This window comes from Lissotriton helveticus, chromosome 11 (genome assembly GCF_964261635.1).
Source record: "Lissotriton helveticus chromosome 11, aLisHel1.1, whole genome shotgun sequence".
NCBI lineage: Eukaryota > Metazoa > Chordata > Amphibia > Caudata > Salamandridae > Lissotriton > Lissotriton helveticus.
In genome coordinates this window covers 643907511-643922741 of record NC_136072.1, presented here as the reverse complement: position 1 = coordinate 643922741, position 15231 = coordinate 643907511, and the positions used below count along the sequence as shown (strand labels likewise).

The 15231-nt window shown below is 50.2% G+C and overlaps 1 protein-coding gene across 1 annotated transcript in view; it reads right to left on the bottom strand.

Annotated features, from left to right (window-relative positions):
• LOC144791715 (serine protease HTRA1-like) overlaps positions 1 to 15231 on the bottom strand; it is a 543465-nt gene that overhangs the window by 145546 nt on the left and 382688 nt on the right. The window contains exon 3 of the mRNA XM_078666481.1: positions 15000 to 15204. Within this exon, the coding sequence (XP_078522607.1) occupies positions 15000 to 15204 (205 nt within the window). The remainder of the gene's footprint in view (positions 1 to 14999; positions 15205 to 15231) is intronic.

Sequence of the window (15231 nt, the reverse complement as noted above, 5' to 3'; positions counted from 1 at the left end):
ACGCATTGCATTGCTTTAAATGGCAACGCGTGCATGTTTGGCGATTCCCTTGCGGGAGCGAGCGGCGCCATCTGTTAGCAATTATCGCGCTCGCTCTCACAAGGTAAACGCTGCGCATCCCTGCTCTTGGCTGCACTCCCCCCGGCCCCTCCCACTTGTTTTCATTGCTGCTTGTTTTTAGTTGGATGGGTCCAGGGCACTCCAGAGTCAGGATCCTGGGCTGCCAAGGCTCTGCCTCTTTGTTCTTGCCCTTTGAAGGGTAGTTTGTGGGTCTAGGGATTGCCACACATTCCACTGACACTGACGTCAGTCAGCATTATTTCGACAATTTGGTGAGAAGGGAGATGTTGAGGTTGTGCGAATTGCCGAGCAGTTGCTCCGGTGATATTATGCAAATAGTTGTATTTGTTTTGTGACCGTCTACCTTTATTGCTCATAGTAACCAGACAGACAACTCTCAACGTACAGATAAGGCCAAAGACCGCTAACTTCAGTAGACAGGCGCTCACACGTCTTCTGGGCACACACTCGGCAAGCTGCTTCTTGACGCACAGTCCTGCTGCTTGCAAGCAGACTCTGGCAGCAGTGTAGGGTGAGCATTTACCTGTCGTGTTGGAGTAGTGCTGTTTTCGCTCAGGACAGGTACATGAATTGCCATGATGAAGCGCTTGGCGATACTGAGTTGACAATCCACCGTGCCCAGAGACGGCCTTTGCTAGGAGAGTGCCCTGGGCTGAGAGAAACTTGCGCCCATGCTGATGCAGGTGAATATAGTGAGGCAGCAGGGGGGCCCTGGGTGTTCACTGGTCGGTACCTGGCTGAGCAGGGACTGGCCCCTGAACACAACCCTCTCTGGACCGCCCCCAGCTCACTTAAATCACCCACAGCTTTGTTGCCTCAGGGTGAGAGGGTGGAGGGAGGACAAGGAAGGGAGCTAACGAGGTGTTAAAAACCTCGTCTATGGCGTGATAATGAAGGATTAAAACAACTTTCAAAATGCAAACCTGTCAGAAACACTGGCGCAGAGACACAGACAAGGTTGGAGCAACATGAGAGGGATGCTGCTCTCTGCAAAACCTTAATCACACAGCTCTGGGCGCTCCTCTGAAGTTTTCCGCTGTGGGCCTGCACCCAGCTCGTCCACGCAAAAAGTTGGCCCTGACCTCACCAGTGCCCAACTGGGAAACTGTTCAGTTTAGATAATATTTTAAGACTCTGCATGAGTGAGCGTAGTGAGTGATCTGCAGGATTATCCCGCCAATGTAAATTTAGGTACTAATGAGGCCAAATTTACTTTTTGAAACACACAATCCCAATGAATTGCCTTGAAAGGATCAGACGCTTGTTTGGAACTTGGCGCTACAGTCACCAAACGTCTGGGATTGCAGAGGCAAGGACTGCTGGCCCGGTGGTGGCTGTTCCACCATACACAGAGAGTACACCTGGGCGGGAGGTTGTTTTGTGTGTGTTTTGTTTGCCGGCTGGCATGGCTGGGGTGGTTTTGTACATAAGAAACCAAGTATAGTGGGAGTGAGGGTATTACTGGAAAACAAACTTTTAATAGCGTGACTGTGAATTTTCCACTTTACCAAGTTTTCTGTAGTTATTCTGTTGGCCGCCCATTGGTTTGTAAAGTTCCTTTTTGCCCCTTTGTGCTAGTCTTATGAATTGTCTTTTTCAATATAAGTCTATTCAGATTATGCCACTTACTATTCTTGGTGGCCAACTGTAAGAAATTGTGCTGTTGGTTGACTGGGGTGTGAGCTCTGGTCAAGCAGCAACCACAACGCACAACACAAAATACCATTTCACATATTTACACTCCATGACACACAATACCACTCCACATAATTCCAATACCCTCAAAACCACAGAATCACTAAGCACCTAATTCCTCTACACAAATCCACTCCACCCACTCAAATCTACGCCAGACAACCCCACAACTAACCATTCCAATCCAAAACACATAATTCCACCACACACCATACATCCACTCCACTCCACACGATAACATATAGGTAAAAGACATTTACATTTACAAGACCAATAGCTCCAACTCTCGTTTTACTTTCTTTTGTAAAGTACATACTGTTGCCTTAGGGCATCAATGCCAATTACAAATCGTCCATTAAATCCTGTTTCGGGGGTCACTTTGTAGGCCTTATCTGTTAGTTTTTCTAAACTTAATATATTTTGTTATTTGGAAAAACTTTAAAAGGTTTAAATGAACATAGCTCACAAAAATGATATTTTAAAAATGTGTAGCTACTACTGGTGTGTGGGAGGGGGGTTAGTGCATTTCTAAACTTTATTATAACTTTTCAACATGATGCATGATAGGGCGCCCTAATCGATAGGGCGCCCTAATCGAGCGCCCTAGCCGTTATCGGACCTGGAGGAACTGGGTTCGAGTCTCGGTAACGACGCCAAAACCTCCTGTGATTCTGGGCAAATCACTTAATCTCCCCATGCCTAAAATGAAAGTAACTGGAAAAAGTAAAAATGTAACGTAACTGGAAAAATATGTCAAGCGCTCTGATACCTGATTCGGTTAGGGTCTAGTTCGCGCTATATAAAACTCTGCAACAAAAAACAAAAACAAAAAAATGCACAGAATGCACGCTGCTGCACAACACAGCTTAAAGACATTGGCAAAGCCAATAGCTCGGGCTAAACACATACAAGGTCCCAAAACAAATCAAGCACTATGATGTCCTTAAATCTGCCTTGCATGGGATTCTAAAATGGGATTAAGCATTTTAAACTACTCAAGCTGTCTGCATCATTTTTAGGTCTCGCCTACTAAGCGCGCATGCGCTGCTTAGGAGAAGACCTCTTGTAATTGATTCGGTTTTGAGGCCAAAAACGTGCACGCATTGCATTGCTTTAAATGGCAACGCGTGCATGTTTGGCGATTCCCTTGCGGGAGCGAGCGGCACCATCTGTTAGCAATTATCGCGCTCGCTCTCACAAGGTAAACGCTGCGCATCCCTGCTCTTGGCTGCACTCCCCCCGGCCCCTCCCACTTGTTTTCATTGCTGCTTGTTTTTAGTTGGATGGGTCCAGGGCACTCCAGAGTCAGGATCCTGGGCTGCCAAGGCTCTGCCTCTTTGTTCCTGCCCTTTGAAGGGTAGTTTGTGGGTCTAGGGATTGCCACACATTCCACTGACACTGACGTCAGTCAGCATTATTTCGACAATTTGGTGAGAAGGGAGATGTTGAGGTTGTGCGAATTGCCGAGCAGTTGCTCCGGTGATATTATGCAAATAGTTGTATTTGTTTTGTGACCGTCTACCTTTATTGCTCATAGTAACCAGACAGACAACTCTCAACGTACAGATAAGGCCAAAGACCGCTAACTTCAGTAGACAGGCGCTCACACGTCTTCTGGGCACACACTCGGCAAGCTGCTTCTTGACGCACAGTCCTGCTGCTTGCAAGCAGACTCTGGCAGCAGTGTAGGGTGAGCATTTACCTGTCGTGTTGGAGTAGTGCTGTTTTCGCTCAGGACAGGTACATGAATTGCCATGATGAAGCGCTTGGCGATGCTGAGTTGACAATCCACCGTGCCCAGAGACGGCCTTTGCTAGGAGAGTGCCCTGGGCTGAGAGAAACTTGCGCCCATGCTGATGCAGGTGAATATAGTGAGGCAGCAGGGGGGCCCTGGGTGTTCACTGGTCGGTCCCTGGCTGAGCAGGGACTGGCCCCTGAACACAACCCTCTCTGGACCGCCCCCAGCTCACTTAAATCACCCACAGCTTTGTTGCCTCAGGGTGAGAGGGTGGAGGGAGGACAAGGAAGGGAGCTAACGAGGTGTTAAAAACCTCGTCTATGGCGTGATAATGAAGGATTAAAACAACTTTCAAAATGCAAACCTGTCAGAAACACTGGCGCAGAGACACAGACAAGGTTGGAGCAACATGAGAGGGATGCTGCTCTCTGCAAAACCTTAATCACACAGCTCTGGGCGCTCCTCTGAAGTTTTCCGCTGTGGGCCTGCACCCAGCTCGCCCACGCAAAAAGTTGGCCCTGACCTCACCAGTGCCCAACTGGGAAACTGTTCAGTTTAGATAATATTTTAAGACTCTGCATGAGTGAGCGTAATGAGTGATCTGCAGGATTATCCCGCCAATGTAAATTTAGGTACTAATGAGGCCAAATTTACTTTTTGAAACACACAATCCCAATGAATTGCCTTGAAAGGATCAGACGCTTGTTTGGAACTTGGCGCTACAGTCACCAAACGTCTGGGATTGCAGAGGCAAGGACTGTTGGCCCGGTGGTGGCTGTTCCACCATACACAGAGAGTACACCTGGGCGGGAGGTTGTTTTGTGTGTGTTTTGTTTGCCGGCTGGCATGGCTGGGGCGGTTTTGTACATAAGAAACCAAGTATAGTGGAAGTGAGGGTATTACTGGAAAACAAACTTTTAATAGCGTGACTGTGAATTTTCCACTTTACCAAGTTTTCTGTAGTTATTCTGTTGGCCGCCTATTGGTTTGTAAAGTTCCTTTTTGCCCCTTTGTGCTAGTCTTATGAATTGTCTTTTTCAATATAAGTCTATTCAGATTATGCCACTTACTATTCTTGGTGGCCAACTGTAAGAAATTGTGCTGTTGGTTGACTGGGGTGTGAGCTCTGGTCAAGCAGCAACCACAACGCACAACACAAAATACCATTTCACATATTTACACTCCATGACACACAATACCACTCCACATAATTCCAATACCCTCAAAACCACAGAATCACTAAGCACCTAATTCCTCTACACAAATCCACTCCACCCACTCAAATCTACGCCAGACAACCCCACAACTAACCATTCCAATCCAAAACACATAATTCCACCACACACCATACATCCACTCCACTCCACACGATAACATATAGGTAAAAGACATTTACATTTACAAGACCAATAGCTCCAACTCTCGTTTTACTTTCTTTTGTAAAGTACATACTGTTGCCTTAGGGCATCAATGCCAATTACAAATCGTCCATTAAATCCTGTTTCGGGGGTCACTTTGTAGGCCTTATCTGTTAGTTTTTCTAAACTTAATATATTTTGTTATTTGGAAAAACTTTAAAAGGTTTAAATGAACATAGCTCACAAAAACGATATTTTAAAAATGTGTAGCTTCTACTGGTGTGTGGGAGGGGGGTTAGTGCATTTCTAAACTTTATTATAACTTTTCAACATGATGCATGATAGGGCGCCCTAATCGATAGGGCGCCCTAATCGAGCGCCCTAGCCTAATGGCTAGGGCGCTCGACCTCGGACCTGGAGGAACTGGGTTCGAGTCTCGGTAACGACGCCAAAACCTCCTGTGATTCTGGGCAAATCACTTAATCTCCCCATGCCTAAAATGAAAGTAATTGGAAAAAGTAAAAATGTAACGTAACTGGAAAAATATGTAAAGCGCTCTGATACCTGATTCGGTTAGGGTCTAGTTCGCGCTATATAAAACTCTGCAACAAAAAACAAAAACAAAAAAATGCACAGAACGCACGCTGCTGCACAACACAGCTTAAAGACATTGGCAAAGCCAATAGCTCGGGCTAAACACATACAAGGTCCCAAAGGCGAGACCTATTGGCTATGCCAATGCTTGTTTAGAATGTTTCTCAAACCCTTTAGTGGAGGATGATTATAAAAATGTTTCTTTAATGCTCTGGATGTTCTCACATTAGAAACTAAATACTCTAATAACCAGCTTGCTTCCAGAAAATGCATGGGATGAGGGTTTCCCATATAGTTTGCTATAATCTGTGTATTTAAAGCCTGCTGAATGGTCCTTGTCCAACTATTCCACCACGCCAAGCGTGAATACAGTAGGGTTTGTTCTAACTAACTTCTTAATTGTCTTCTTGGTCAATAAAAAGCGAAACAGCAAAGCAGTTTGTGAAAAGAGTGCAGATCCAGGCTGCACTCATTCTTGGGCAATTAGGCCTTAAATCCCCATCCCTCTACCCGAATAGAATAGTATTTCAATTAACCCTGGGCGTAGTTCACGTAGACGTGTAGCTAAGCGAAGTGAACTTTGCACTACACGAGTTACTCGTGGCTACGCGAACTGCGTAGTGCACTGTGCAAAATGCTGTTCGCACTGATTGCACAGTGCCGGATGCTTGTCCGCACAGTGCAATCAGTGCAAACCGCATCTGGCACAGTGCAAGCGGTCGTTGTCTGCCACTCAAGTAGATCTCTACTCGAGTGGCAGCTTTCTCAACGCGGACTGGTAGTTTCTCATTGCGAGGGGTCATGAGCAGACACGACCACTCGCAATGAGAAACCTGACTTACCCGCGTTTAGAATCTCGCCGGGAGGTTTATTTTCCACGCTCACGATCGGCACCTTGACGTTGCTGATCGCGAACGAGAAAAAAGTCTTGCCGGGATGGAATTATGCTTGCTCGCAGTCGCAAACTTGACATTGAGGACCGCGAGCAAGCAAAAAATGACCGCTGTGCTACGCTATGCTAACCTACGCCTGTTTGCACTGTGCTACGGTATGCACGTTTGCACTGTGCTACGTGCAATTTGCATAGTGTGAAGTAGCGCAAACTTCGCAAACTACGCAAGCGTAGCGTATTACTTTGCCCATGGTTAAGTTCAATACCCTTTGTACCTTATTAACACGTTTATTTCGTCCATAATTACTGCTTAGAGGTTGTCAGCAGACACCCTCTATTACAACCCAGCTATACTGAAGTCTGGAAAGGAAGGATAAGGGGATTAGTGAGTCATTGTGATTTACTAGAGATGTATCTTTCTTCTTTATTTGTGTTTTTTTTATATTTGTTTTATATGTCATATATGTACGCATCGGCCAATGCGACCAAATACAAAATCCACAAAAATAATTAGAACAACTGCCAACCTGTACTGCTATACTGGATGCCTTCCATCAGTCGCTATCTCAACCCACCTTCAGCTGCTTTACAGATTCATCTAAACACCCCTAGATCACATCCGGGTCATCCATCATAAGTCATTATATAGATTTCACACTCTACGACCACTCATGGTATTAATGACATAAAATGCAACACAACATAGTAGTATCTTTGTATATTGAATCCTGGTATGTGTGTCCTCGCTTGATTTCTAAAATAACACATTCGAAACGGAAACTTAATTTTCAACCATCTTTTATTTGGCTTAACTTTCCAAACGACTGCATTAATGTATCACAATAAACTGTTATAAAGCGGGGGCGTGGCTTGAGGCGTCAAGATGGCGGTCGCACTCTGAGAGTGCTCCGGACCCCTTCCGTCATCAGCCTTCAATCTGCCTGACTACAGCTGCCATCGAACCCCGTATATACCTGCTGCGGCCTGCAGACTCCGCCTGGAGGCCCTGAAGTGCTTTGTGCACCGGCTTTGTGTGTCTGCCCTGCGGCGGCAGACTGGGTGACGTCTGGGGCCCGGAGCGGTGGTGGACAGCCCGCTCCTGGAGGTGGAGCTCGGAGACATTGGGAGACAGGCGCAGCCTGTGTGCGCTGCGTGGGGCCCAGCGCTGAGTGCGGTCTCCGGAGCGGGAGGCGACCCGGACCCCTGCCGGTGGCGGTGACCTGGTGAGTAGGGCCTCTATTTGTTGTGGCGGTGGCCGGAGGGTTTGGGCTTCCCTCCGGCCTTCATCAAATCTTTCTTTGGCCCCGGGTGGCGGAGGCTTCGCGCCTGCGTCGGGCACCGTTGCAGTCGGGTGGCGGGCCGTGCCATGCTGGCCCCCCCCCGCCTGCCTGTTTGGGAATTGATAGTGCGGCCGGGAGGACGACCGTGGTGACTGAAAGCTGGGCGCTGGGCTGGACATTTCCTTGCGTTGGTGTGGTGCCTGCCCCTCTGCTTGGGAGGGTGATGGACGGCCTGGCTCCACGATTTGCCCTGCGGCCTGGCTGGTCCCATGCCTTCCCTGGGAGGCTGTTGCTGTCTTGCTCCCTGGGACTGGAGGCCCTGCGTGGACTGAGGTAAATCCTGCGCGCCCCACCCCGCACCTGTGTGGGACCTTCGCTGTGTGCCCTCTTGCCTGCTGCTGTGTGCCTTGGGAAACGCGGGGCCGGGGGTTTGCGGCGCTGCTGGCTTCATTGGGCTACGTGGGGCAGTTGGCCCGTGACGGTCTTGCAGTTCCTGGGGTGAGCCACGGGAACCTCTGCACAGCGTGGCCCCCCGTTACCTGCACTGCTATCGGAGCTGCGAGGTGCACCGACTTCCATGTACACGGGGGCTCCCCGACCTGCCCCTGGCTTGCTGTTGTGAGGGTCTGCACCTCCCCGCTATCTACGGGCAAGGGGCTTCGCTGTGGTCGGTGTAGGGGCGCATCGGCCATAGTATCGGGTGGCACACATGCGCCTGTCCCCCCCTCTCTTATTCTTCAGGGACATGGGCAGGAGCCGCAACACTCAGACCCCCATCCCCCCGACCCAAACAAAGATGGACCAATTCACCAAGTCAGACCGAGACCCCGGGGCCGGGTCCCCGCCTGTCCCTGGGACCACAGATTGACATCTCTCCACCATCCTGCAGGCGATAAGCGCGTCCCAGGCCTCGGTGGAAAGCAAGATCAGCGAAGTCAGGGTGGACATGGCCCTAATTCGGCAGAACCTCCGGAATGCCACGGCGTGCATTGCGGAAACGGAATCCAGTATCTCCATGGTTGAGGACAACGTGGGCGCCCTCAAGTCCCAGGTGGCCCGCCTTCAGACGCAGACTTCGGAGTTGCACCGTAGGGCCGAGGATGCCGAAAACAGGGCACGGAGAAACTACCTGTGCCTCCTGGGGTCTCCGGAGGGGGTGGAGAAGGGCTGCACCGACACCTTCATTAAGGCCTGGGTCCGCTCCTGGATGCCCAAAGAGAAACTCTCCCCCTGGTTCGCGGTGGAGTGGGCTCACCGCTCTCTCGCTCCTAAACCCCCTCCAGGGGCCCCGTCCCGTCCCATCATCCTTCGAATCTTCAACTTTCGGGACAGGGACGCAATTCTGGGGATGGCCAGGGAACTGGGTCCGTTGCTCTTCCAGAACTCCAAAATCATGGTATTCCCGGATTATTCCAGAGAGGTACAGACTCAGCGCCAGTCCTACGACGAGGTCAAGCAAAAACTCAGGGCTATGGGGCTCCGCTACGGCCTCCTCTTCCCAGCACGTCTTAAGGTGATCTTCCAGGATAAGACATTCTTCTTAAACACCCCCCAGGCGGCATGGACCTGGCTCACGGAGGAGCGTCCCCTCCTGCCTGGTGCGGCCCCCTCCCCTGCCTGGAGATCATCGACGCAGCCGACGCTGGAGGCGCCCAAGGCCCAGAGGCGCCGAACTGGATCTCGAAGACGGGGCAATCGCCGGAGAGGAGGTTCCCATTCACCGGGGCGCAGTCCCGGCGATCCCCGACTCAGTCCACGAACCAGAGAGCCTATTCCCACACCTTGTCCTCCTCTTTGATCGATATGGAGAGTATCCCCGTGTCGGACGTGAATCTGCGAAAGGCCTTGTCAGGCTCGGACCTGTCTGGGAGCCCGTGATCCGTGGCTCAGGTGGTGAGGAGGGGGTGTAACCAGCGCTGCAGACTGTGTAACTTGCATTTCACATGTCAAGACTTTCCACAACGGGTTTGCTCCTGACCCTATGAGCGGGGTCCTACCTGGCTCCACTGGGTGGCCCGATCGGAGGTTTACCTTTCCAATGCAGTGCCGGGACTGATTCATCCTGTTAATCTTATGCTTACCACATCTTGTCTTTTTCAGCTGTTGGTATTCATCCGTATACATGGAGGGGGGTCCACTTTAGCCACGCTCCTGTTTGTATTTGTGCTAACCATTTTACATTACTGAATCACCTCTTAGATGGGTAGTTAGAGGTTTGGGGGCTTTTTGGGGCGACAAATGCTTCCACTTCAGAAGTGTAGGGTGGGGGGAGTTGGGGTAGAGGGTGGGGGAAGACCATTGTCTTACAACAGTTTGTTATTTTTTGCCGCCTACGGGCCGCTCTTCGTTGTTCTCACTGCCAGCCGTAAATCCCTAGTTGTCCTCGCAGTTGACAAGCAGATCACCACTTTATATGCCTTTTCCCCTAGGTCCTGGGTCCGAGTGGGTGCCCCCCAGGGCTGCAACGGTCCCACATCTATATCCGCCCCTCCACATATCACTCTTTTAGATGGCGAGCGCCCTCAATAGACCTATCCATGTCCTTTCCTGGAACGTCAATGGCCTCCTTGATCGAATCAAGCGCACAGCTGTCCTTCGCGCAGCCCACCGCCACACGCTGGACATCCTGTTTCTCCAGGAGACACACCTCCTGGGTACACAATGCAATTTCTTAGCCCGATATGGAATTGATAGGGTCTGGAATTTTGGCTTTGCACGGGGTTCCAGAGGGGTGGCTATCCTACTTAGGAAAGGGTTTTCCTTTGCCCTGGCTAGAGCCGAGACCGATACACAGGGTCGCTATGTGGCCGTCTCCAGAACAATAGAGGGACATCCCATGAACCTCCTATGCACTTATATTCCACCTGCACTACTGTCCTCCACCCTTCGGCATCTTACGCTGGTCTTCTCCTCCTTTCCGCAGGGCCTCATGGTGGTCGGGGAAGATTTTAACGCCGTTCCGCAACCCCTGAGTGATGCGACGGGGAACCCATCGGAGGGTCGTCTCACCTCCGCGAGGGCCCTCTCGAGTTGGTCATCGGCCCTGGGCCTTTGCGATATATGGAGGGTCTGGAACCCTCGTAGGGAACAATACACCCACACGTCGGCGGCCCATCATACCCACTCCCGTATAGATCTCCTCCTGCTGCCTGCCACGGACTGCCAACTGGTCTCTGAGGCCGCGATACTGCCCAGGGGGATATCGAATCACTTGCCCGTCTCCCTTCATCTTGGGTCCTTCTCTGCAGGTCCGCGAGCGACTTGGCGGTTGAACGCCTGGTTTCTGCAGGACAGCCCAAATTGTACGGCTGGAAGCTCAGACAGCACAGCTGGAAAGACTCCAGCTGGCGAACGGTCGCGGGGACTCCTCTCGGCAATTGGCAGTGGTCCCCGAGGAGATTCGCCGGATCTCATTGGAGTCCGTGAAAATGCTCTGGCGTTCATCGGTGGCACGGATCTACGGGTGGAGCAACAAAAATGGCAAGCTCCTACACAATCTAGTGTCCTATTCCAAGATTAACCGCGTTATCCCTGAGATCCGCTCGGCTACCGGGGCCCACCAGGTGACGTCTTCAGCCATAGCACAAACTTTTGCTGATTATTACACGACCTTATACGCAGGATCCTTCGCGCCTGAATCAGACGTGGCCACCATAGTGGTCATTCCAAAAACGCAGCCGCCCTCCCTGGATTGTGCGGACTATCGCCCGATCTCGCTGATTAACACGGAGCTCAAGATCTTCGCTACCGTGATAGCCCAGAGACTCAGACCCCTTCTACAGGATTTGGTCCATCCCGACCAATGCGGGTTCATGCCCCCCCAGGGGTACTCGTCATTACATCCATCGCCTCCACTTGGCTATGGCCCACCGTGGTCGCCTAACCCCGCATCTGGCGTTGCTCTTCATTGATTTTGAGAAGGCCTTTGATATGGTGGACTGGACGTACCTTGAGGATGTGCTGGAGGGGATGGGCTTCGGCCTTTCCTTCTGCCACCTGGTCAAGGTCCTTTACACCAACCCCAGAGCCCGTGTTCTCATCAATGGTGAACTTTCTGAAACCTTCCCAATCCGGAGGGGTACGCGACAGGGGTGCTCGCTCTCACCCCTCTTGTTCGCGCTGGTGATGGAGCCCATGGCGGAGCTCATCCGGCATGACCCACTCATCAGAGGTTGGGCCTGGGACTCGAGTCAGGTTGACAAGATAGCCCTTTTTTGCGGACGACGTCCTGCTTTACCTGGCGGACCCGGACAGTTCTTGCCCCAGATGCCTGGAGGTCCTCTCTGCTTTTGAACAGGTCTCCGGACTCCGGCTCAATCCGGCAAAATCAACTTTGGTCCCTTTACATCCCTCACGGGCCTGCTTTGATTGGCAGATGAATATTCCCCTACGGAGGCAATCGTTCAAATATCTAACGTCTGGATCACCCTTTTGCCAGAGCTCAAATGGGCTTTGAATGTCGCCCCTTTGGTTACCCGGATGAAGTCCAACCTCAAGAGATGGCAGGCCCATCCACTTAATTCCCTGGGCAGAAGTGCACTCTTTAAAATGATGATTCTCCCCCGCTTCCTTTACATTTTGCAGAACATCACCATCCACCTCCTGGGGAGTTGGTTCCGGGAACTGGACGGCGTCCTTACCCGGTTTCTCTGGTGAGGCGGGAGGCCACGTCTATCCATGGCGCACTGTCGTATCCCCCCCTTTGATGGAGGCATGGGAGTGACCAATCTCCACCTCTACTACTTGGCCACGAGGCTTATCGTGATCCACGACTGGTTTGCGGGCGGCTGGTCCGACCCGGCATACCGAGTGGAACTTGCCAAGACGGACTTCGCGCATATCCAGTCCTTCCTATACGGTAGCCCGGTGCCGCAGGCCCTACCCCAGTCACGAGAACGGTACTCATGGCTTGGCACATAGCCCTGCGCCACGTGCGGTGGGACCGTAAGCTCACTCGACAAACACCGCTCTGGAATGGGGCCTGGCTATGTGAGGTCTCATCCTAACAGGGGTTCCACCGCTGGGATCTCGTCGGAATCTCATTGCTTGGAGACGTATGGGTGGGAGACCACATTCGTTCCTTTGCTGACCTGCAACAGCGACATGCCCTCCACCATTCCCAATTCTATAAATATTTACAACTCAGACATGCCCTCCATGCACACATTCCATCCCCTGCCTCTTTTCCAGAGTTCAGCCCACTGGAGGCTCAGGTGATGATGGGGAATCTGGGGAGGGGAGGGGTGTCCCACATATATCGGTCACTAGTTATTAATGGACCCGCATCCCTAGACCGGCTCAGGGCTCGATGGGGGGATGGTTGGTCCCCCTAGAGGAGGCAGATTGGAGAAATGCCCTTATGGCGCCCAAAACCCTGACCACGTCCTCCAAGTTGCGCCTGGTGCAACTTTATTACTTGCATGTAGTCTACCTCACTCCGCTGCGCCTCTTCCAGGCCCGTATGAGACCATCCCCAGCATGTACGCGCTGTGCGCCACGCAGCTGACTTCTATCACATGGTATGGCAATGCCCGGCTTTAGAGACGTTCTGGAGAGGGGTTGAGCTTGAACTTACGCAGGTCCTGGGATGGGAGGTTCCTCATGACCCGAGACGTATGCTGCTGGGGGTGTTCGACGGCCTAGATGGCTCCAGGGCAGATAAGCGCTTCCTGGGGACGGCTGTGGCGGTGGCAAAAAGGGATATTGCTGCGCTTTGGTCCCAAGCTAAGGTGCCGACGGTGCAGAAGTGGATGAGGGGAGTAGACTGGTGCGGGATGCAGGAGGAGTCTCTCTTCGAGGCCCGGGGTTGTCCGGAGTTATTTGGTCAAATGTGGGGTAAATGGTTTAACCTGCTGCCATTGTGATGATCTATCTAATTTTTTGTACCTGCAATGAATATTTGATCTGCAGTACCCGACTCGGCCGGGTAGCCTGGGTCCTGTTAACTGTGAATAACGCTATGTTCCTCTCAATTATGATTAACCTGCTGCCAATGAACTTTTCGTGTTTTAAAAATCCAATAAAGTTCATTATTAAAAAAAAACTGTTATAAGGCGCCAGAACACATTCCAGACTAAGACCTCATATCCACCATTACGGGAGTGATAATACGACATAGTTTGACAAGTATAACCCGTAAAATGCACTATGGAAATCAGTTTTTATGTAAATAAATGCCTTTTCGTTATCGTGCGGCGGATTAGGTAATGTGTTCCACTGGCACCTTGTCAAGATAGGAATTAAATAAATAAGCAACTGATGAGAAAAACACGTGCATTGCAATGAAATACTGCCCCCTTGGGGGAAATGAAGAAATGACAATTGGCAAGATCCTCGGAGCAGATAAACTTTATGCCGCTCAATGAAAACATCCTCAACATAAATGACCTTTCACTGACGTGCAGCCTTTTCTGAGCCTCATAAATTATTAGCTGACTGGACAGCATACCCCAGCCAGCGCAAAGAAAATATTATTTAAAGTCCAGCTCAAGCTGCAGCTTGCACTAGGGACCTGCGACCAGCGCTTTTAGATTTCCACTGTTGTTCATTGTATCAAGTTTGCTCAATAAGGGTAACTTTTGCAACGCCATGGGCTTCGATTTTAGGAAATAATTATATCCTTTGTACAGTACTTCTGATGTCTAGTGAAATCCAAATAAGAAATGTCCCTCCCTCAAAATTATCGTAATAAATCAGATCCTGTCATTGCTAATCCCAAGGTCACAGTGTTTGCTCGGTTGCTTCAGCATGAGCTCTGATGGACTGAAAGATTTGTGGAAAAGTTCACCCTCTAGTTACCACAACTCAGAATAACTGCACGACCAATTTCATTGGTATTTAATAAAATATTAAAGTAAAGCGGCCTGTATTTTCTCTTGGTGATTTATCATATATTAGTTTTATACACTATGTCGTGTCTTTAGAATTAAGCTATATCAACTTCTGAGCGTCCAATACCAATGGGAGACAGAGAACGGAGGCAAAGGTAGAAGAAAGACCTAATTATGTAAGATGTGTTGTTTGGAAAAAATGTTTTCTTAAATTGACCCCCTCCCCCCCAAAAACCCCTGAAAATATTGCATTTTGTCGACGTTCTATATGAGTACATATCCAAAAGTCATCAGAACCGATACTAAAAAAATGTACAGCGGCTACATTCCAGAATTATCCTCGAATGTTAGGCGTGACTCATTTATTTGTCCCGGCATGCTAAATGAGATGGGTCACTGCATTTTATGCGTCACTTGATGAGTTAACTGTGAACGTTTAAAACAGACAGACAGCAGTTTCAAGAGTTATTTAAAAACAGCATAAATACAAGTTCTGTAATACAAACTGTTTAAACTGCTACGGGTACTCACATCGGGTTCTATTTTGATGAGCGCGATGTCTAGTTTCTGGTCGATGTCCTTGACCTTGGCGTCGTAGTGGGCTCCGTTCTTGACTTCGACTTTAATTCGCTGTTTATTCGTGAGGACGTGCGCGTTGGTAACTATCAGGCCGTCTTCGGACACAATGAAGCCTGAACCGCTGGACACAGCAATGTCCTGGCCTGTGAAAGGTACTCTGTCCAACACGATAAAGGAGTGTTAG